Source organism: Arvicola amphibius, chromosome 3 (assembly GCF_903992535.2).
Source record: "Arvicola amphibius chromosome 3, mArvAmp1.2, whole genome shotgun sequence".
Lineage (NCBI taxonomy): Eukaryota > Metazoa > Chordata > Mammalia > Rodentia > Cricetidae > Arvicola > Arvicola amphibius.
The window spans coordinates 83,639,499-83,663,026 of record NC_052049.1 but is presented as its reverse complement, the minus strand read 5'-3'; the positions used below and the strand labels follow the sequence as shown (position 1 = coordinate 83,663,026).

The 23,528-nt window shown below is 49.6% G+C and overlaps 1 protein-coding gene across 2 annotated transcripts in view; it reads left to right on the top strand.

Annotated features, from left to right (window-relative positions):
* The window catches only part of Amotl1 (angiomotin like 1), a 71,373-nt gene that overhangs the window by 6,546 nt on the left and 41,299 nt on the right, over nt 1-23,528 (top strand). For both annotated transcript variants that reach the window (XM_038322616.1, XM_038322615.1), the window contains exons 2-3: nt 14,567-14,716; nt 17,594-18,551. In XM_038322616.1, coding sequence (XP_038178544.1) covers nt 14,567-14,716; nt 17,594-18,551 — 1,108 coding nt within the window. The remainder of the gene's footprint in view (nt 1-14,566; nt 14,717-17,593; nt 18,552-23,528) is intronic.

Below are 23,528 nucleotides of genomic sequence, written 5' to 3'. Positions count from 1 at the left end.
TCTGTGGGAGAGACAAAGATTTTTTTGATTGCTTGTGTGCGTGAGTGTCTGTGAGAGGCTATGTGGACACCGCCAGCCTTGCCTTCTCGGGCTGGAGTTACAAGGGTTGTCAACGTCCTGACATGGGTGTGGAGAACTGAACTCAGGTTCTCTAGAAGAGCAGAGAGTGCTCCTAACTGTTCAGCCATCTCTCCCGCTCCTTTTAAAGAATGGCCTGGTGCACCCTTGATATGTCTTTGCGCTTGGAGCGGCTGTCTCTCCAGATGCTAAGAAGGCAACCACCAATCACCATGCTGCGGACCACTCGATTACAGCTGCGTAGACTCATGCAGAAGGTTCTGGCAGGGAGTGAGCAGTCGACTGGGGTGTTTTGGGGCTTCTCAACCAAGATGCTGTGGAGGCAGAGTGGCAGACGGCTACAGCAGCAAAGATGGCATCGAGTGGGTAGACGCTCCGTTTCCTCGCAGGGCAGAAACAGGATTCCGTGTGGTTTTTCCCGTCAGTTTAGGAAAATGAGATCCGTACCGTATCTGTTTATCGTTTTCTCTGTTAAAGACGTAGGCCTGCAGCCTTCGTGGACACCTCCAGCCCCCGTAAGCCAATGGCTACTTAAATCCGTGAGAAGCAGAAGTCCAGGTCTTCTGCGTTGCTGATCACAATCCAGGCTACAGCAATTATCTCCACTGTTAGAGGAATTTCTGCCCAGTGCTGGTTTACAGTGAGGTTGGCTGCCTGGTGACAGGAGCATATTCATGAAGGGAAGGCTGAGCTCCCTCTTGGAAGTCAGCGGTGGCCAGGTGGAAGAGCATCCTGAGGGTGACTGCTGTCTGTAGATGCCTCCCCAGGCCACAGTTTTCTTCATTTGGAAGGCAGATCAGCACAGTATCTATGTGCTAGGCTCTTATCAAAAGGTCCCTTCTGTTTCTAGGAATGCTCAGCTCACGGATTCTCCCATGGCTGCTGCTAGAGATGAATAAACAGAAGGGCCGGGTATAATTGGCACGGAGGCCCTCCTAAGCAACAAAATTGACAAAGCCAGCTTGGCCACCCCACCTTGCTCAGTCTCACTGTTGAACCAGCTTTGGTAATCCAGAGTCGGGGGCTAGCCCAGTTTCTCTCCGCATTGTTTGGGCTTGCTCACATCCCTCCCACAGTGTCATTCTAGCTGTGATGTCCTTTGAAAGTGTTCTGTAAGCTGTCAAGTTCCTCTTCTTGCTAACCGCTCATCCCCAGGTCTTTGCAGATGACCCGTGAAACGAGACACTCTTTACATACTTTCTCTCCCTCTGCTAACCAGTCTCCCCAGCTCTTTACACACTTTCTCTCCCTCTGCTAACCAGTCTCCCCAGCTCTTTACACACTTTCTCTCCCTCTGCTAACCAGTCTCCCCAGCTCTTTACACACTTTCTCTCCCTCTGCTAACCAGTCTCCCCAGCTCTTTACACACTTTCTCTCCCTCTGCTAACCAGTCTCCCTGACTCTTTACACACTTTCTCTCCCTCTGCTAACCAGTCTCCCTGACTCTTTACACACTTTCTCTCCCTCTGCTAACCAGTCTCCCCGACTCTTTACACACTTTCCCTTTGCTAACCAGTCTCCCGCTCTGGTTTGCTGCAGGCACTGCGTGACAGGCCTTGGGGCGGTGTTGCTCTCTCTCTGTTTCTCCCCCTTTTTCCTGCCTCATCCCAGAGCAGGCCCAGGATGACAAGGATGGTAGATGCTTGTTTTGCAGGTTTGTTTTGCCAGGAGCAAGCGAGGAAGGAGCCACCTCCTGCTCAGCTGCTGCTGTTCCTCTACCGTTAGGGCAGCCTTGGGTTCTGTGGCTCAGGAATGGGGGCAGGAAGGCAGGTGAGAGGTAAGGCTCTTCCTTCCTGAAAGGCTTTGGAACTGTGGTTCCTGCTCTCCAGTCTCCTCCATCTGGGGGCTTTGTGGAAGGGGTACTTCTTGGTAAGGTCTGTTTCCCTGGGAATGCTCGTCCTCCCGTGAGTATCTCTGATACTGTTTCCCTGGGTATGCCCCCACCCCCCAGCCCCAAGTAGCTCTGATATTATTTTCATTGCTCATTCTGGAGATGCAGGGAAATGTTGAAAAATTTAAAGACAGACATACTAGGAATGCCTTTTTGTAGCACTATGGGGAATTATGGGCACTGGAGAATTAAGGATAGACAGTCCAGGGCTGTGCTGTTTCAGAATTACATAAATAGATTTACACATGACCCTTGGAAGTACAGAGCAGGAAGCTAAGAATACGTCTGAATGCTCTACTCTAAAATACACATTTTCTTAGTTCTGAGTTAAAAAATGAAATTTCTCAAAATTGTGAAGTCTCTTACATTTTTCTCCAAAGTAAATTCTAGGAGTTTGGAGGGGAAAATGAAATAAACACACACATTTATATTCTGGTGCCATTTACTCAGTGACTTACATCATTTTGTTAGTTCAGGAGCACAAAGCAGGGATTTTATTAAGGCCGGTTATAAAATGAACAGGTTTTGCAGTGCCGAGGTGGTTGGTGTGTGCACACACCCACTCGTGGCTGTGAGTGTCAGAGGGCAAGGCGGAGTCTCCCTCCGTTCCCCTCCACCCGTTTTCAGTCTCTCACCAAATGGGGATGGACCGGAATAGCTGACCAATGGGCTCCAGAGATCTGCATGGCTCTCCTCCTTCCCAGAAGGAATGGCAGGCCCTCTCCCGTGGGTCACATTTTATTTGGATGGTGGGTTTGTAAGCTCTGGTCCTTACTGACTGAGCCCTCTCTGCAGCCCATGGTTAGTGGGGTTTTTATTGCAAGGCAGTAATTACAAATATGATCATGGAGTCTGCTTGGAGTATCTTCAGCTTTATTTTATGGAGGGGGCATCTGCTGGGTAGCACTGAGGTGATTTATGAATTCCTGTTTTTAGACAAATTAAGCAAAAAGATTACAGAAGTTGGATGTCCCCTCAGGGGTTTTTGAGACTTGGTCCCGAGCTGGTGTAGATGTTTTGAAAGGGTCTGGAACATGAAAGGGCTGGGAACACTTAGGAGGTGGAGCCTCCCTAAAGGAAGTAAATCACTGGAAGTGGGCCTTGAAGTGTCATAGCCCTGGAAGGGGGCCTTGAGATGTCATAGCCCCGGAGGTGGGCCTTGAAGTGTCATAGACCTGGAAGGGGGCCTTGAGATGTCATAGCCCTGGAAGGCGACCTTAAGATGTCATAGCCCCGGAAGTGGGCCTTGAAGTGTCATAGCCCTGGAAGGGGGCCTTGAGATGTCATAGCCCTGGAAGGGGACCTTGAGATGTCATAGCCCCGGAGGTGGGCCTTGAAGTGTCATAGACCTGGAAGGGAGCCTTGAGATGTCATAGCCCCGGAGGTGGGCCTTGAACTGTCATAGGCCTGGAAGGGGGCCTTGAGATGTCATAGCCCCAGAAGTGGGCCTTGAAGTGTCATAGGCCTGGAAGGGGGCCTTAAGATGTCATAGCCCCGGAAGTGGGCCTTGAGATGTCATAGCCCTGGAAGGGGACCTTAAGATGTCATAGCCCCGTAAGTGGGCCTTGAGATGTCATAGCCACGGAAGTGGGCCTTGAGATGTCATAGCCCCAGAAATGGGCCTTGTGATGTCATAGCCCCGGAAGTGGGCCTTGAGATGTCATAGCCCCAGAAGTGGGCCTTGAGATGTCATAGCCCCAGAAATGGGCCTTGAGATGTCATAGCCCCGGAAGTGGGCCTTGAGATGTCATAGCCCTGGAAGGGGACCTTGAGATGTCATAGCCCTGGAAGGGGGCCTTGAGATGTCATAGCCCCGGAAGTGGGCCTTGAGATGTCATAGCCCCAGAAGTGGGCCTTGAGATGTCATAGCCCCGGAAGTGGGCCTTGAGATGTCATAGCCCCAGAAGTGGGCCTTGAGATGTCATAGCCCTGGAAGGGGACCTTGAGGTGTCTATTGAATGAGTGCATCAACTATTAACACAGCAAATCTGAGGTAGAGACTCAAGTGGACAGCTTGCCTAGGAAGGCACCGAGATGATTTCTGTGAACTACATGACACAGCCTAGAATCACAATGAAGAATTATCGGGACAAGGTTGCCTGTGGGGCACTGTCTTGGTTGTTGACTGATGCAGCCCACTATGGGTGGCCCTATCCCTTAGGCTGGGTCCTGCCCTGTTTAATAGTAAAGAAAGCTAAGTGAGCAGCCAGCAGACGGCACTGGTGTGTTTGTTGTCCCATGCTCTTGACTGTAGATATGGTATGACCATCGGCCTCAGGGTTCTGCCGCTGTGACTTCTCTTCATTATGGGCTGTAACCAAGAACTGTAATCCAATAAATCCCTTCCTCCTCCAAGATGTTTGTTGTAGGGATATTTTTATCATAGCAACAGAAACAAAATAAGAACAGGTACTATAGACATAGTATCTTCTCGATGTTTAAGGTCTGTCCGTACCAAATCCCAGATGAATACCAGCTATATGTTCTCTGCCCCCATGAGACATATATGTTTTATGTTTATATACTTTTGTGTGCATGTGTGTGCATGTATGTAGATTGACATTCACACATATGTATGTGTGTGCATGTGGAGACCGAAAGCCAACTGTCAGATGATGTCATTAATCATTCTCCGCTTTATTTATTTTGTATTTTCTCTGCCACCAGGGATTGAACTGAGGACTTTATGCATGCTGGCCAAGTGTTCTCCACTGAGCTATAGCACTCAGTTTTCTCTACGTATGTTTTGAGACAAGGTCTCTCACTGAACCCGGAGCTATCAGAATAGTGTTAGGCTAGCGTCCTTGGCCAGAGCCCTTGGCAGCTTCCCGTAGCCTCTCCAGCACTGACAGTGTATGTGTGCACTACTGCACACATGAGCATGACTGCCTGGTACCTTCATGCTTGCATGGAGAGTATTTTACTGAGTAAGCCCTCTCTGCAGCCCCTGGAACTGATTTTCTGATAGGAATTTAGTGTAGGAAGATACTAGAAAATAGACTGAGCTGTCTCCCCAGCCCAATTTTCGTATCTTGTTTCTCATCTTGACTAGACCATTGCAGGACTTACTGTTTGGGGGCTGAAAGTCAGTTGTCACCAGTGTTGTGATTCTAGAAACTGTCTTCAGCATTACACACTTAGTTTCTCCTCTGTTGTCAGGGAAAGTTCCTGAGTCCCCTCCTCAGGGGTTGCCCTTGGCCTTTCCCCTGGTAGGCCACTTGTGAACAGAAAAATATAGAGTAAAGGTTCAGGAGAGAGTTGTTTGTGTGCTTCCAGCACAGAAGGTAGATCCGTGCCACCCCTCCTGGCGCCTTTGCTATCGCCAAGCTGTGAGGGGCTGTGAACATTAGAGCCTGGCGTACCGGGTTTGCGTGACACAGTAGCCACATAATTTGAGGACTTGGAAGAGTCTTTGGAGGATGCCAGATATTCCTTTATTTTGGTCTTTGCCAACAGGACTACAGAGGCATGGTTTCAGGGAAATGGTCAATATAGCCTTCCCTCCTAGTCCCAAGTGCTTGGAAAAGCGAAAGTAGTTTCAGTGTGGATTGTTAGGTAGCTGAAGACTCTGAACTCAGTGTGGCTCGAAAGCCTTGATCTGCTGAGCTTACAGACTTCACTAACTTACCATCTTTGTATGAGTTCACATGGGTGTGTATGCACGTGCACATGCGTGCATGCGTGGTTGTGTATGTAGAGACCATGACCATGGGTTGACATAGAATGCTCTCATCAACAGCTCTCCATTGTACTTTTTGAGGCAGGGTCTCTCACTGAACCTGAGGGCATGAATTGTCAGGCTGTCTGTTCATGAGGAGCTCCAGGGATCTGCCAGCCTCTTCCCCCGTGCTGGGGTTTATACAGACTACTACATCTGGTTCTTCACCTGGGGGCTGGTATCCTAAGTAAGGTCCTCACACACATGTGTGGCCAGCATTCACCTCACTGAACCTTCTCCCCAGCTCCCTGTGATCATCTTGTGAACATGCATTTTGCTGTTAAATTTGCCTATTTTCATAAAATAGATAACTTTGTCTGAGCACCCACTCTGCATGGGAACACTGCATAGCCCGTGTCTCGGTTGGTGGACAGATGGGCCTAGGTAGCAGCTGTGATTTTCCGCCTCTGCTCTGAGGTAAAAGCTTACGTCTGATCCAGTCATAGCCAATGAAGGGACTGTGATGCCACCAAGCAAATCTCCAAAACAAAGCCCAAGGCATGCGCGCTCTTGGCTGTTTCCTCCTGTCTTCATCTTTTCTGTGTGTGGCAGGGTCGTTCTTGGTCCCCTTCAGTCACTCTGCCCTAGTCCTAGTGCCCTTCCCCTTGTCTGTCCTGGCTTCCTGTTGGATGAGTCACCACAGTGTCTTTTCCACTTCCCAAGATCAGAGTGTGTCATGGAGCCCCTCCTCCACTCTGTGAGGTCATCCTGGTTGGCTCACATTTCTGCCCACAAGCCTTCCCACAGGGCTGTCCTGAATCACAGGGTTCCCCTCCTCTGACAGAGTTCAGCCGTCCTGTCCTGTCCGCAGTCTGCCTTCCCCAGGGTTCACCTGGAGGTGCGAGGCCTCCCCCTTTGCCTGGGCTGGGAGGTAACTCATTTCTAATTAGAACTTGTTTTTAGCATACTCATCTTAAAATCCTCTTCCGCTTCACCTCTTGCAGACGTATCCCATAGTGTGTGATGCAGAACAGTGGTTCTCCAGGAGTTCTCTGTGGAAGCTGGGAGATTCCTGAATCTAAGCACCCTGCCCTAGTAATCCTGCCCACTTGTGCTCTTTTCTGTATGTCAACATTTGTCCTGGTGCAGAAACAATGCTGTAGTGACGCTGCAGGGGTCAGCATGCCGCACTCGACGGTGCCAGTGGTTGCAGTATTCTGCACACACAATAGAAAATAAAATTTAAAGGCCTATTTCCATTAATAACAATCTAGTTGAAGCAATATAAATGATTGTTGTAGTCACATCTCAAATTTGAGTACTATTTAGAGTCCCGCGTCCAGGAGAAACTGCCTCTGCTGGAAGTGGAGCAAAGTACCCATGCACCTGAGATGAGGGGCATTTAATGAGCTGCTTTCAAAGGGAAAATTCTTTTTTAAATCCAATATGTTTTTATTGTATGTGCATAAGTGTATGTCAGCGTGTGTACCATGTGTGTGCAGTACCCACAGAAGCCAGAAGAGGGCGTTGAGTCATCTGGAGCTGGAATTGCAGACACTTGTGAGCCGCCATGTGGGTGCTGAGAATTAAACCCAGGTCCTCTGCAAGAGCAGCTCATGCTCTTAACCACTGAGTCATCTCTCCAGCCCGGAAAGTTGCTCCCAGTTGCAGGCTGCAGTAGTAGCCTCCCAGTTCTGTGTGTTGTAAAAATAATGCCCTAGTTCTAATAGAACACACCGCAAATGCTCAGAGTAGGGTCTGCTGCTGCGGCTTCCCCCTCTCTCTGACCCCAGTCACTTTGGAGACACTTTGGTGTGACTCAGTTCCACGCTGTGCACTTCCCTTTGTCATCAGGGCTTTGTATGACAGCCGTCTGCCTGTGCTCGGTGGTGACTCCTGGAGTTCCCTTGTCAGACACTGGTTCTCCAGCAGATGTGGGCAGCTGTGCATGCTGTTCTCTGGAAGCAGACCCTGGTATCTTCAGGGCACGGGCTTGCTTGCTTACTTCTTGCTTACAGGTCCCACCATGCTGTTCTTGAGCATGTGCGGCAGTCCGGCTCACACTGATGAGGACTTAGAGACTTTTCTAAGTAAAAAGTGTAAGGATAATTGTCACACATTTCACTTGAGGGAGTCTGATTACAGGCAGCAGAGTATTGGTCTCAGGTGTTTTCTGGAGCAGGTGGCTTGGTCCATGGAATGGAAGATCATCGTGTATGGGGCTGAGAATGTTGGAAGCTGCATTCATTACTTCCCACACTAAAGCCTGTGCTTTCAATCATGATTTTTTAGGGACAAAGAGTGGGAAAACCCTATTCCTTGTACATTTCCTCTTAGGAAAGTATGTATTGTGAGCAGGTTGTATGTTATGCACAGGTGTGTTGTTCACAGGTATGTGTTTGTGCACAGATACATGTTTTGAGCGGGTATGTTGTGTGCAGGTGTGTGCTGTGCACATGCGTGTTGCGAGCAGATGTATTGTGTGCAGGTCTGTGTTGTACACAGGTATGTGTTGTGTGTAAATGTGTTGTGCAAGGTGTGTATTGTTTTCAGGTGTGTTGTGCAAGGGTCTATGTTGTGAGCATGTGTGTGTTGTGCACAGATATGTATTGTTTGCAGGTGTGTGTTGTGAGCAGGCGTGTTGTGAGCTTGTGTTTTATGTGTATGTGTGTGTTGTGCGCAGGTGTGTATTATTTGCAGGTGTGTGTTGTGAGCAGGCATGTTGTGAGCATGTGTGTTGTGTGCATGTGTGTGTTGTGCTCAGGTATGTATTATTTGCTGGTGTGTGTTGTTTGCAGGTGTGTGTTGTGTGCAGGTGTGTATTGTTTGCAGGTGTGTGTTGTGAGCAGGCATGTTGTGAGCAAGTGTGTTGTGTGTGTGTGTTGTGCACAGGTATGTATTATTTGCGGGTGTGTGTTTGCAGGTGTGTGTTGTGTGCAGGTGTGTATTGTTTGCATGTGTGTGTTGTGAGCAGGTGTGTTGTGTTCAAGTGTATGTTGTGAGCATGTGTGTTGTGTGCATGTGTGTTTGTGCGCAGGTGTGTATTGTTTGCATGTGTGTTGTGCGCAGGTGTGTATTGTTTGCAGGTGTGTGTTGTGAGCAGGCATGTTGTGTGCAGGTGTGTGCTGTGAGCAGGCGTGTTGTGTGCAGGTGTGCTGTGTCCAGGTTTGTGTTGTGTCAGGTGTGTCAGATGAGAAAGTTGCCTTTACAAGTCTCACCTTATCTCGGGTGCCTATCGTATGAGTTGGCTCATCCCTTGTTTTCCAGCTGTGTTCGTGGGCTCTCCGGTTCCCTTTCAGCCCGTGTGTCCAGGCAGGCATCTCCTTGAGTGGGGTATTCCACACCTCAGGAAACCCTGAACCAGGTGCTAGGTTGTCGGGTTCAGCTGTGAGCGTTTGGCACACTCGGCAAATTCCTTAGCCCTGCAGACGGTGAGGTAGAAGCTGCAGAGTTGGTAGTGGAGGTTGAAAAGTCTCTTGTAAAGTTAGAGGAGGCTAGATGAGCTGGCGGTGAAGCAGTTGTACATGCACAGGAAGCTTTGATGGTATGTAGCAGGAAGTTTGACATGTTGGTGACATCTGGAGTTGTCTTGCTGTCAATGGCGTCTTTGAGGAATGGGCCTGTGGCCTGCCACCTCCAGAGCACCAGTATTAGCTGCAGAGGGGACAGAAAGCACCCCTGCATTTTAGGGAGCTGAGGGTGCAAGGAATTATCTGGGACAATCTAAGGGTACTCATAGAGGGATCGGTAGTATTTTATTTCAGCTGTGTGGTCCTGAGAGTGTCCCAGAGAACCCTGCTTTATTCTCTGTGAGGTCAGAGAACATGCCTAACTGCGCTACTGACAGAAACCCACAAGTACACAGCCCGTCTTCAAAGTCTTGGCCATCTCTCAAGGGTGATAGCAGCATCTACCTTAAACAACTCTATTACCCAGTCCTGGGCTGTGGGGTTAAGTGGTAAGTTTTGTGTCCTCCAAGTCTAGACTGCTGTGGTGGCTGATGGAGGTGTGTGCATGGGAGGGGAGGCACTCCAGCGGAGGTAAACCTACATAAAAGTTTACTGTGAATTTAAAGCAGTTTAAGGGAGTGTGTGAAGCTAGGGGGGTAGTACTGGGAGGATGAAGGGGACGTGTTCACAGGATGCATGGATGCTGAGGGACAGCCAGAGGATGAGCCTAATGATTGACAGCTCTGGAAACCAAACAAAATCTGACCTCAGAGTGATCGACTCGAAGGTTATGTACAAAAGTAGTAATATATGGAAAGGAACTTAATAAGGACAGGGAAGTCTCAGTGTCCTCTCCCACAGACAGGAGTTCCCTCCTGCACTTAGGTTTTCTGGCCGCCCAGACCCAGATAATCACACAGAAATTAATTAAATTAAATCACACTATATTAATTACAATATTGTTTGGCCAATGATTCAGGCATATTCCTAACCAGCTTTTATATCTTAAATTAACCCACTTCTATTAATCTGTGTAACACCACTAGGCTGTGGCTTACTGGTAAGATTCTGGCATCTTTCTCCTTTGGCAGCTATATGGCATCTCTTTGACTCTGCCTACTCTCTCTCTTTATCTCTGTTCAGATTTCCCGCCTGGCTTTACTCTGCTAAGCCATTGGCCAAAACAGTTTTATTCATCAACCAACAAAAGCAACACATATACAGAAGGTCATCCCACATCACTCTCCCCCCTTCCGTATGTGTATATGTGTGTGTGTGTCTGTCTGAGTGTGTATGTGTGTCTGTGTGTATATCTGTGTGTTTGTGTCTGTGTGTGTCGTGTCTTTGTGTCTGTGTCTATGTGTCTGTGTGTCTGTGAGTCTGTATGTGTATGTGTGTGTCTGTGTGTCTGTATGTGTCTGTGTGTCTATATGTGTGTGTGTGTCTGTTAGGTGACAGTAGTGTGACTGGTGCTCAAGGAGCCATCTGAGTCTGCTCAGTTGTCATGGTGATAGATGCTGGATCTACCTCTGAGGAGTCCATCACAGAACGGAGTTGAGACGCTGCTTACAGTCCCTTGCCCTGCTTCTTTCCTCCCCTAAGAAGATGGTTTCATTTTAACCCTAATTCATTTTTCTTCAACACTGAGATTCTTTATCATCGCTACTGTTAGTGAGAGAAAAAGTCTTGGTCAGGTCATATCACCAGCAGGCCTGGAAGACAGGCACAAAGAAAGGGACAGTCTAGAACTGAGGAGGGGGCATATGTTTCCAGTGCCACCAAAGCAATCCAGAAGCACCTGAGCTCTGGAGGGGTGTGGCGGCAGGATTCTGTGGCTTGTGGGTTTCGTTAGGCAAAGGAATGGCTCTTGGTGAAATGGGTCTTGTTGGTGTGGGGAAGCATTAAACTCCACAGAACTTCAGAGCATCAGCCTTTGCTGCTTTCTTCCAGTGGGGAGCACAGGGAGCTTCATTGGCCTCCCTAGACCTCCTCCCCAGAAACCCGGTACCCCTTTCCAGTGCTTCGTCCCTGTCTCCAAAACCCTCAGCAGAGGGTCTGGGGTACAAGAAGGTAGGTATAAGCCACCCCCTTAGACCAGGGGCCTTGTCCTTCTGATGCCCTTCCACACAGCCACGTTGTGCACACACTGCTGAGCCAGCAGTCATGAGAGGCCCTTGCTCTCCCTACTCTGGCAGGGATGTCGTTCCCGGGGTCTGAGCCAGGCCATACAGGGGCCTTCTGGGTGGTAGTGGCATCTGGAAAGCTTTTGTGGCTTCTTGCAGCTCCTGCTCCCCGTAAGGAAGTGCCAGCAAAGAAAACAGCATTCTGCTCAGGCTGTGCATCTGCTTCCAGGTTCTCGCTGCAAATATCCTTGGTCTGGCACTTTGCTTAAGCAAACAGAACGGATTTTTTGCTAGAGAAGTCCCCTGTGCAAGACAGTGAACTGAAATGGACAAGAAGGACAGGGATACGTGTGACGGAACCCCAAGACCTTGTAGACATTTGTTGACTGACTTTCCCTGATGCTACGTTGACTCTGGTTTCTAGAAGGGTGTCAGTGCTGGGGCAACTCAATTTTCTCTTGCTGTTCATCTGCAGGGCCTGTTCTCTCATCTGTGGGCCCTCTTGCCTTTCGTCTGCACCCAGAATCCTGGCAATTGTGAGAATTTTAGTGAATGTATGAGCCCAAGTGTATGTGAAAGATATCTTTGAGTGACCGCAGACATGTAGTCATAGTTGGACAAAGCATCCGTGTGTGTGTGTGTGTGTGTGTGTGTGTGAGTGTGTGTGTGGTGTGTGTGTGAGTGTGTGTGTGTGTGAGTGTGTGTGTGAGTGTGTGTGTGTGTGTGTGTGTGTGTGTGTGTGTGTGTGTGTGTGTGCACTACTTCTTTGGTTGACGATCACGCAATAAAAGGCAGTGAGTGGCGCCTGCACCACGGGACGCATTGCCAGTCGGGCAAGGGTCTGGAGATTGAAAGACACAGACAGAGACACGGGTCATCCTTGAAAGAAGAATTGTGTTCCAGGGTAGCTTATATAGGGATCTCCTTGACTAATGGCCACACCCTAGCTCTCGGGACTTTTCAGCCGCAAGCCCACCAGAAATCACTCCCCTGCCATCAGGAACTCATGAGGGTCTCGTGCTCAGAGCAGCTGCAAGCATAGGAAAACAAGTTTACTTCTATGGGCAAGGGGTCATAGAAAATTCAGGGTCTGAGGGCCTGCAGTCCCCAACAGCAGTGTGTCTTTGGGGTCCTCTGAGCACAGGTTCCTTTAAAGACTACTCTTGCGTGGCTTGGCATGCCCTTTTACTTGGCTAACCATGAAAAGGATGGAGAAAAGTGACCCGCATGAACGCTGTTGTGGCTGTGATGGCTAAACGCATGATCTGTTGCGAGAGCTAGTGCACACATTCTCTCTCCCCTTATGTGCGTTCATATATACCGATTGCTTTTGTTGTATTCAAAGCGTGGCCTTTCAGTCACATGACTAGACAATAGCCAGTAAGGTTGTTCCATGATGCCTCACACCACTCCTGACCCAGCACAACTTTAAGGAACCACCACACTTTGATTGGAGCACATAAGCTCTAGACTCCAACCCCCATACAGGGTAAGCTTACAGGGTAGGGGCAGACAGTGAGTGGCATTTTGTGGTTTATTTTTGTTCCTTGATGTGCCCCACTTTCTTCTAGCTTTGGGACCCCAATATTCAATGCTTATTGGACTCATTTTGAGAGCTTTATAAAAGACAGCCTGCCTTAGCCTGGTGATACAGTTGCACTCCCAGCTACTCTGGAGGTAGAGGCAGGGGGATTACATGTTCAAGGTTTCCTGCAGTACAGAGTTGAGCTGAGTTTAAGACCAGCCCAGGCAACTTAGTAAGACCTTATATCAAAATTTAAAAAAATGCTTTAAGAAGCAAGACATAGCTATATCTCAATCAGTGGTAGGATGCTTCCTGGCATGGTCAAGACATTAGGTTCAGTCTTCATCACTACACACACACACACACACACACACACACACACACGGGTGGGGGGGCGAGAGCGCAATTTCCCGGGCCCTGCCTGGTACTAGGGTTTGAAAAGTACCCCGATTTCTCATATGCAGCCACACCTGTGCTTTGCTCCCCTTTAGTCTGACATCCGTCTGTAGCTAGAAACTGGGTCAGGATCTGACGTTAGAACAAAGTCATATAGAATCTCCAATTTTAGCCCAGGATTTCAGATTTATAGGTGTAAAAGCTGGGGCCCAGTAAGGGACCTAACTTTTCTTCTCCTCAGGGCAGTCATTGCATGTTGCTGGAAGGAGATGCCTCAGGCATTAGGACGGTAGCTTTAAGTTGATCTTGGTATACTAAGTCTTTCCTGCTTAGTGTATAATCATCTCTAAGGTGAGAGTCCTAACTAGATTTATTTATTTTAAATTTACAAGTGAGTATTTCAGCTGTGGAAATCCTAATCATATCTTTCTGGGTCAGACATGCCTGTGATACGGTGCACACGCACGCACAAATGCTATTTTACCCGTGAGGTCCAATGGCTCAGGGAGAAGGCTGCATTTCTGGTTTTGGCCCTTAATGTCGTGAGTCACTAGTAGCTCTGGTTTTGTGCAAAACCTAGGAGAAATTTCAGATGCCTGGTTTAAAACCATTGCTGAAATTTTCTTTCCAATATGGAATTTTCTTTTAGGCAAGCAGGAAGGGATTTTAATAAGAAATAATAAGATGAGTCTCCCAGAGGAAAATGGGGGGAAATCGCAGAGCTTTAATCTTGGGGTTCACACAGAGGTATCAGAGCAGGAAGGGAAAGTGGCCTGATGTGCCAGAGTCTCACAACTGGCAAATGTGTTGTCAGTCTTCATGAAGTGGAATCTCAGGTTGGTAGCTGTGGGTCCAAGTACAGCATTGAGTTTAACTGAGTGTGTGTGTGTGTGTGTGTGCGCGCGCGCGCGCGCACATGCCTGTAACACATACAGGAGCTGAATGGTCATTGCTTGGCTGAGGCCCAGATCCAAGCCCCTGGGTCTGCTGAAACGTGAGACTGAGACTTCACAGGGAATCAGGGCACACTGTGTCTCAGCCTGGGACATTCTCTTGCTGACACATGGCCTGGCAGCGTGGCCATCTTTTCTACCATGTATTTTTGGAGAGACAGCTGATCTTCTCACCTTTCCTTTTCTGGAGTGCTCTACTCCCTCCTTTCTGACCTCTACCTTGGCCATTTCAAAGCCCACGCCTCTGCAGTTCCACAGAGGACGGTGGGCACTGCTCCTGGGTCACAGTTTTGCGCCTCCACTCAGCAGGTCATGAGACCCGTGGGTCAGCCTGGTGAGTGGCCGGGTTTGTGACAATTGTGAGAAGTACCTCTGGAATTTTATGAATGAAACAGGCAGACTCGTTGCCAGTTGCCATGTGGGGGACGTGAGTCACACAGGAAGGAGGGGCACGTGGTTGGCACTAACACACACATCATTTTCTCTCTCTCAGCTCCTCCCCGCGTCTGCTACAGCCCCAGCAGTCCTGTGCAGATTCTAGAAGAGCCCGCCTACTTCTACCCAGACTTGCAGCTCTATTCTGGGAGGCATGAGGCATCTACTTTGACAGTGGAGGCAAGCGGAGGCCTAAGGGGGAAAAGCGGTAAGTCTTTAGCCGTTGGTTTGTTAGGAGCATGACGGATCAGAATTTCTCATTTTCAACTCTTCTGCAATTTCTGTGCCTGTGGCTTCAATTCCCACTACTTTTCAATTTCCAATTACATTGACTTGAGGGCAATGGCAATATGAAAATATTAATGGAAAATGCTAGAAGTAAATAGTTCATAAGTCTAAAATACTGTAATGGCAGAATTTTGTCATAACGGATCGATTTTACTATTGGCTATCACTGATATTTTCTCGTTACTCATAATTTGTGTTAATTTTATACACACACACACACACACACACACACACACACACTCCGGCATGTGACATTTCCTGAATTTGGCACCGTCCTTGGTTTCAGGATTCCCCTGAGGGTTGGAACACATCATGAAGATGAAGGAGGGGCTACCGTCTTGCAGGCGTTTCTTTATTCTCTAGCCTAAAGTCACCATACTGAGCTGTCTCATGCTAGATTTCATTCATGTTGTACCATGATGTTAATAAGGCCATCTGGGGCTTGAAGAATAGCTCAATTGGTCACTGCTTGTCACCGTGCACTAAGGTCTGAGTTGGATCCCAGAATGTAAAGAAGCTGGGGATGGGGCATGCTTGTCAGCCCAGCTCTGGTGAGGTGGAGAGAGACAGGTCCCTGGGACTCACTGGCCTAGTTATCCATCTCCAGGCCCTAGTGAGAGACTGTGCCAAGGGGGCCTTCTCCCCCACCGCAAGGCTCAGAGGCTGTGGTGGAAGAGAGGACCGACGTAAGAGCAGGGGGATGGGAGGAGTTCCGGGAAGGCTGTTTTCACGACACAGCTGTGGCATGTTGAACTCACAGCAGCTTTGGGCCCGCACAGGACCAATCCAGCTGCATCAGCCAGGATCCCTGCTGGCAGCACTGAATCCAGTGGGTTACAAAAAGTTAGAAAGTAAAAAGGAAGGAAGGAAGGAAGGAAGGAAGGAAGGAAGGAAGGAAGGAAGGAAGGAAGGAAGGAAGGAAAGGAGACAGGCAGAAAGAAAGAAGAAAGAAAGAAAAAAGAACGAAAGAAAGAAAGAGAAGAAGAGGAGGTGGGGGCAGGCGTGAAGCCATGGGACCTGATGGGAGGAGTAGGTAGGATCAAGATACTCCATTTACATGTATGGAATTTTCAGAGAACGAATAAAGGATGTTCTGTTAAGAAAAATAAGGAGGACGGCCCCTGAGAGCAACACGTGCCATTGCGGCCTCTGTGCACACAGGTGCCCTCAAGTCTTCACACATAGCTTCAGAATCGTATCTTCCGTATCCAGTTATCCTCTGCTCGAATTGTAAATGTTTCTCCCTGCCTGGCCTCAGATCCTTTGCCTCTTTCCCCTCTTCTCTGCTTTCATTTTCTTGCTTTTGCAAATAAGTCAGAACTTCAAAATAAGTTCAAAACCTTAGTAAATAAGGGACCCCCCCTTTTAAACAGCTTTCTAGGTGGTATCTCTGGGTGAGGGAGAGAGGCGAGGCCATCTCAGGAAGGGTCCCAGGGTCCCAACAAATGTGCCCCCTTTCCAGTGGAGAAGGAAGTTAGTAGTTTTTCCTGCCTATTGAGACCCCTCTGTTTATTATTCATCCACACAAATAAGTTTTTCTACTGGAATTGTATGTTTATCTTAATTTTATCTAAACTTCTAAGTCTTGCGAATCTGTGGCTTTGGGGATAAATGCTTCATTCCCTTATGCCCCTAACTCCAACACTTATCCGTGTCCTGGACAGGAGAAGGACACAGTCTCAGGACAATGAGACAGTCAGCGAAGCCCACACGGGCTGTCTTCCTTTGGGATGCCCGTTGTTACAGGTGTTACTGTTGGGTTTCTTTGCCTGTGTCTCTGTGGAGCCCTGGCTAGCCTGGAACTGACTGTACAGACCACACTGGTCTCTGTACAGGGAGGGAAACGGGCTCGGAGGCAGAGGTCACAAGCAGGAGGCTTCGGGGGCTGTTTGGAATCTCCCAGCAACTGGTTAGCAGAGCCTGCGCCTGGGCGGGGAGTGTGTGAAAGAGAGGTGGACAGAAGCTAGGGCTTGTTTCTTCATTCTTAGTGTGAGATTTCTTAATAATAATGAAGAAATTAACAAAACACAGGATACAGGAGCTGGGGCAGGAAAGGGAGGTGTGTTGGAAGTAGATGGCTACTAAGTGCCATCAGCTACCCTTGCAGAGATGGGATGGTGACGCAGGAGCTGAAAGCAAGAGTGGACATTTTGTTCAGTGGAGGCAAAAAGAGACTCAGAAAGAGCTTGTGGGAAACCCAAAATAGAAGAGGCAGGTAGTATAAATGGGGCCAGGAGGAGGGTCCCAGACGAGAAGAGGCAGGTAGTATAAATGGGGCCAGGGAGGAGGGTACTGGAGCAGTGGCCTGGATGCTAGATCAGAAGAACATTTTAAACAGAAGGGAAACAACCAGGCTGAATGTTCTAGAAAAAACTCAGAGTGTGCATGGTGTCTGGAAGATGGGGAAGCCAATGCGGGTTGCCTTCCGAGACAGCCCCGAGAGAGGAAAGCAGCGATAGAGGAGCATCACAGCGACCTGGCAGAGGGCTGTGGGTGCTTTCTTTGTGATGAAGAAGTTTTTGTTTTTATGATGGGAAGACTTAGGTCAATTTCTGCCACAGTAGGACTGTTAGGAAGAGAAAGGGAGATCCGATCACAGAGGAGACAGAAAAGGGATTGGGGGTGGGGGGTGGGGGATGAGCAGAGTCTCAAGAAATCTGAGAAACAGTCCCTCGATGCATTGCAGGGTAGAGGTGCTGGCACCTTTGGAACCGGGTCTTTGAATGACACTGCTTAGAATGTCATTGGTGTCTCCTAAAGACGGCCTGCTAGCTCGGTTCCTGTGTCTGTCTTTCAGCGGAGGACCCTCTCTCCAACTTCCACTCCCCGAACTTCCTGAGGCCCCCAGAGGTGGAGATGAGAGGTTCTGAGGATGTGGCTGCTGGAACGGTGTTACAGCGGCTGATCCAGGAGCAGCTGCGCTATGGCGCCCCGACTGAGAACATGAACCTGCTGGCCATTCAGCACCAGGCCACAGGGAGTGCAGGGCCAGCCCACGCCACCAACAACTTTTCTTCCACGGAAACCCTCCCTCAAGAAGACCCACAAATGGTCTTCCAGTCAGCCCGCCAGGAGCCGCAGGGTCAAGAGCACCAGGGGGACAATACGGTGATGGAGAAGCAGGTCCGCTCCACTCAGCCTCAGCAGAACGATGAGGAGTTGCCCACATACGAGGAAGCCAAGGCCCAGTCTCAGTTCTTCAGGGGACAGCAGCAACAGCAGCAGCAGCAGCAACAGCAGCAACAGCAGCAGCAGCAGCAAGCACAGGGGCCCCTCGGCCACACTTACTACATGGCCGGAGGTACCAGTCAGAAGTCCCGCACAGAGGGGAGGCCCACAGTGAACCGGGCCAACAGCGGACAGGCACACAAGGATGAGGCCCTGAAAGAACTAAAGCAGGGCCATGTCCGATCCCTCAGCGAGAGGATCATGCAGCTGTCACTGGAGAGGAACGGAGCTAAGCAGCACCACCCAAGCTCGGGAAATGGAAAGGCCTTCAAAGCTGGAGGAGGGCCGTCCCCGGCCCAGCCCACCTGTAAAGCGCTGGACCCTCGTGGTCCTCCACCCGAATACCCCTTCAAGACAAAGCCAGTGATGTCCCCAGTCAGCAAGAACCAAGACCACGGACTTTACTATAGTGACCAGCACCCCGGAGTGCTCCACGAGATGGTCAAACCTTACCCTGCACCTCAGCCCGCGAGAACAGAAGTGGCCGTCCTGAGGTATCAGCCACCACCAGAGTACGGGGTCACCAGGTAACTATCAAAGCTCAGCTTTGCAAAGCTCAGCCATGCGTTTGTCGTTTAGTCTTTGTGAGGTATCTTGGTTTTTTTATCAAAACCTTTGCTTGTCCATAGTATTTAATGAGCCATTTGAGGGCTCGTATACGCGGAAAGCGGACACTAGGAACGTCTTCCGTTCTTAGCAGTGGGCAGCTGGGGATGAGTGAGAGTCTTGATTCTTGAGGAGTGTTATTACTCTGTGTGTGTGTGTGTGTGTATGTGTGTGTGTGTGGTTATACATACATAGATACATGTGGAGACCACAGGAAACAGTGGGCTGTCTTGAGTGCTATTATTCTGGTACCATCCACTTTTTTGCTGTATTTTAGACAGGGTCTACCCAGAACTCCCCAGTTAGGCTAGGCAGGCTGGCCAAGGAGTCCAGGATCTACCGTCTCTGCCGTCTCTGCCGTGGGTTCTGGGTCCCGAACTGTACAGGTCCCTATTCCTGTAAAGCAAGCACTGGACTGACTGAGTCAACTCTCCAGCCACAAAATTGTTCTTTAGTTTTCTCTGTTATATTAATAGACCCATCCTCCCATTCTCTTCCTACCTCCCTCTTTCCCTTCCTTTGTTTATTCAGTCAAGGTCTTCATCGACACTCACACACACCACACACACCACACACATCACACACACCACACACCCACACCACACACTCACACACATATCATACACACCACACACATCACACACATTCACACACACCACACACATCACACACATCACACACACTCACACATACTCACACGTACCACACACATCACACACCACACACACTCATACACACCACACACATCACACATACACACACACACTACACATGCTCACACACACCACATATACCACTCACACACACACACACACCACACATACCATTCACACACCACATACTCACACATACCACACACACTCACACACACCACACACTCACACACCACACAGGAGAAAGCAGACTCTGGATGAAGGCATTAGCCAGACCGTGGGGTCCTTTGGTCCCTCCTCCTCACTCAGTAGACGTGAAGCTGGGCGCAGAGGTCTGAAGGTGTCCAGAACATGCAGCTGAAGGAGCAGGGCACAGCTACCTGCATCCAGCTTCTTGCTCTTTCATTGTGTTTCATCTTCCCGCCTTTTAGTGTGAGAGTGCCTTCAGATTGCGAGTCAGGCTGAGCAGTTCTTCCTGTGCGAGTCCTCTGCAGCCTTGCTCCACAGACACAAATATAGTCCCTTCCCCAGAGGTCCTTTAAGCCTCGTCTTTGGGAAAACCAGTATTGGAACACACGACTGCCACTCCGTGTGGTGTTCAATGTGGAGATATACAGGAAGCACTACCCAATTACATGGGACAGAATGACTCAAAGTCAGAGGACGAAGGATGCTTCCCTGCAACATTGACTGGGGTCTCAAAGGATTAATGCAAGTTGTAGGTCAAGGTAAGAAGGCCACCTCCAGAGGCAGGAGAGCCGTGGGATCAGTGGAGAGCCCAGTGGATAGATGTAGCAAGATGTGACAGAGAGTGTGTTTGGTTGGGGATCTCTGGACATTGTGCTAAGGAGTGTAGTGTTGGTCTGGAGGCAGTGAGAAGTGTGGTGTTCACAATCAGAGATACGTGTCAGAGACTAGCTTCAGTGATGGTGCAGGCTGGTGAGACTGGGGGAAGGGGCCCTTGAGGCCTTCACGGGAAGGGTGCCCAGGAGCGGAGACGGCAGGAGGAGGGCGACGGTGTCTGCTAAGAGAGTCAGGGAACTAGAACTGAGAAGACTCTGATGGGTTAGGCCTCAGAGGAGCAGGGCATGTAGCTCTGGGGAGAATGTGGGAGTGGCCAGCATCGGAGGGTGCTGGGCTTGTGCGGGAAGAGCAGAGCCCCCAAGAAGACAGGTGCCGCCCGCTATTATTGGATGTGTCATCATCGTAGAGGGTTTGTCTGTGTCGAACTGAATGAGCTAGCGTCCCCGATGTGACCCCGGTGGCTGGGTACAGGGTCCACCTGGCTCTGCATCTTCTGGGAGGGGCTGGGTCATTTGATTTGAGGTGGATTTGGTTGTTATCTTTCTGTTACTGTAACCAAATACCTGGCAAAAGGCAACAGGTAGGAGGAAGAATTTACTTTGGCCCGTGGTTTGAGAGTATGGTATCTGTCATGGATGGGAAGGTGCAGTGGAGTTGGGGCAGGGCAGGGATGTGGACCAGGGTGCAGAGACTCTGGGGGTGGCAGCGCTCAGAAGATTTTCTACTTAGATCCCTTATTTAATCTGGGATGCAGTGCCCCTCACATTCGGTGTGTCTGCCCTCTCAGTTCTCTGAAAACCCTCACACAGACACACCCCGAGGTGCATCTCCTAGGTGAGTCCGAGTCCAGTCTAAGTGCAGATGAGCCACCACAGCATGGAACGCTGGCTGTGATGCAGCCTGGCCAGCCTGAGCCCTCATGAGCAGAGAACACACACATTCTTCCTAACATGGTGCAGCCTGACTGCGACGGAGCCCAGGAGCTCTCTGTATACTAAAGGAGAACTTTCCCCTCAAAAGCCATCACGCCTCCGGTGTTTATCGCTTTGTAGTTTCATAGATCACCCCAGACATTTCTCTCAGCCTCTGGAAGGTCTTGCTAATGATGGAAATCTTTGCAAATGAACGTCCCTTCTCCCTCGATGGCCTGCAGTTTTTATGGCTTTGTTTGATTTATGTGTGTGGTGCTTTGCCTGCATGTGCGTCTGTACTGCTTGAATTTCCGATGGGCCTGGAGGCCAAAGAGGGTGTCAGGGTCTCTGGAACTGAAGTTATGGACAGTCGTGAGCCACCATGTGGGTACTGAGAATTGAACCCTGGTCTACAGCACAGCCAGAGCCACCATGTGGGAGCTGGGAATGAACCCTGGTCTACAGCACAGCCAGAGCCACCATGTGGGTGCTGGGAATTGAACCCTGGTCTACACAGCCAGAGCCACCATGTGGGTGCTGGTAATTGAACCCTTGTCTACGGCACAGCCAGAGCCCTTACAGAGCCATTTCTGGTGGCACATGACCGGGACCCTCCTTGTTCTTGAGGTGGGTCAGTGGGAGCAAGGCACTTCCTGGGGGCACCCCTGGTGACCGGCCACGGGGCATAGCCACAGCGAGCCAGCCTGACTCAGCAGTCCAGCCTTTGGCCAGCTAGGTAAACAAGCTTGTCTTCACGCAGCCTGCTCCAGACATGTTTTGCAGAGATTGATCTCCAGGCTTTGAACCTGGGCCTGTGGTGTGTGGCATGACGTGTGACCCAAGAGACAGCTACGCTCCTAGGAATCTCATGGATCAGTCCTTTTCTGGTGCTGGTCACTAATGGTGATGAATTAGGAAGCTGCAGGTTATTGGGTGCATGCTATATACCCAATATAGAGTTCTGGACCAGGATGGGTCCTGACTGAGGTCCGTCGGCCATCTTCCTGCCTGATGCTGCAAGGAGCCCTTCTTGGGATATAATGGACATCTAGCCCAACCCACTATGTTTTGAGACGGGCTCTTCCTTGCCTGTTGACTGACAGGTCTGAAGAGTGTGTGCTAGAACTGGGAGCAGTGTTTGCCTTTCGGTCCCTCATGGAGCTCCCCTGTCCTGCTGCACTAAAGGGGGGCTCCTGGTGCTTGATGTCATATCCTTTACGTCCTGGGTGAACTGCTAAGAGCAGTCACTGGCCCCAGCATTGTCAACCTGCAGCACTGTGGTCCTTTCTGTGGATGCGCTCACGTGGCTGAGAAAGAAAGTGCTAAGACAGAGAACCAGGGTCGGGGGCTGCTTCCAGGATGTGGCTCTGTTCCTCCTCGGGCTCCAGTTTGCTTTTCCTTCTCCTGGCAATGAAAGTGGGTCACACCGAGGGCAAGATGAGACCAGGTCTGTTCTTGTGAGGACGGTGACTCCCTCCGCCCCCAAAGCAAACATTTGGTTATTAATTCTGACTCACTCGTGGTGACTTGGCTTATGTAGTGTGTACTAATGGAAGTGAAGGCATGAACGGATTCCAGGTATGGCTGGGTTTTCTACCAGAGCAGTGCGGAGTATATTAGTCAAGGTGCAGCTTTGTTTTCCTAAGAAATCTGTCTATGCTTAAAAAGGAAGGGAGGATGGAAGGAAAGAAGGAAGGAAGAAAAAAGAAGAGGAAGAAAAGGAAACTAGAGTTGCTAAAAATTACATATTAGTCTCATATTTCCCAATAAACCACTAACATTGTAAACCATGGGAATTTACAAGCTAGATGTAATCAAATGGTTTTTATTCCTATGATTTGTATACTTTAATCAGGATCATGTATAACATAACTAAAACATGTTTTCTCTGTTTCGATTTTCCATTACAATGTGTGGCACTCTGTCACCTTGGTGCAGCACTTGGTGGAGCACTCGGTGGACTGTGGAGCACTGTGGAGCACTGTGGTCGGAAGGCAGAGTGTCCCCAGGGCTCATTGGTGCAGACACCTAGCATGGCTTATAGTCCTTGGCCTTTACAACAATGTTAAGAAATGGGGTCTAGGGGGTGGGGAGATGGCTCAGTGGCCAAAAGCACTGGCTGCTCTTACAGGGGACCTCGGTTCAGTTCCTAGTACCCTCATGGTGGCTCACAATTGTCTGTAACTCCAGTTCCAGGGAATCTAGCACCCCCTTTTGGTCATGGGCGCTGTATGCACATGGTCCACAGACACCCATGCAGACAAAACACATCAGTAAATCTTACAAAAAAGAAAGGGGATACAGTTATACAGCCCATCGTTATGTAAGTAAAACCTGTCCTGAAGAGAGAGGTTCCAGTGACAACAGTGGCCAGCAGATTGGTGGTGCAGGAGCCATATCAAGCCCAGGGCCCCATACTGCACATGGCACCCCCACTTCCTCACCCCATTGACACTCAGTGATTCTACACGCAACGGAAACACACTAAATGTTCACTTGAGCTGGCATACCTGATTAGCTTGTAATTAGT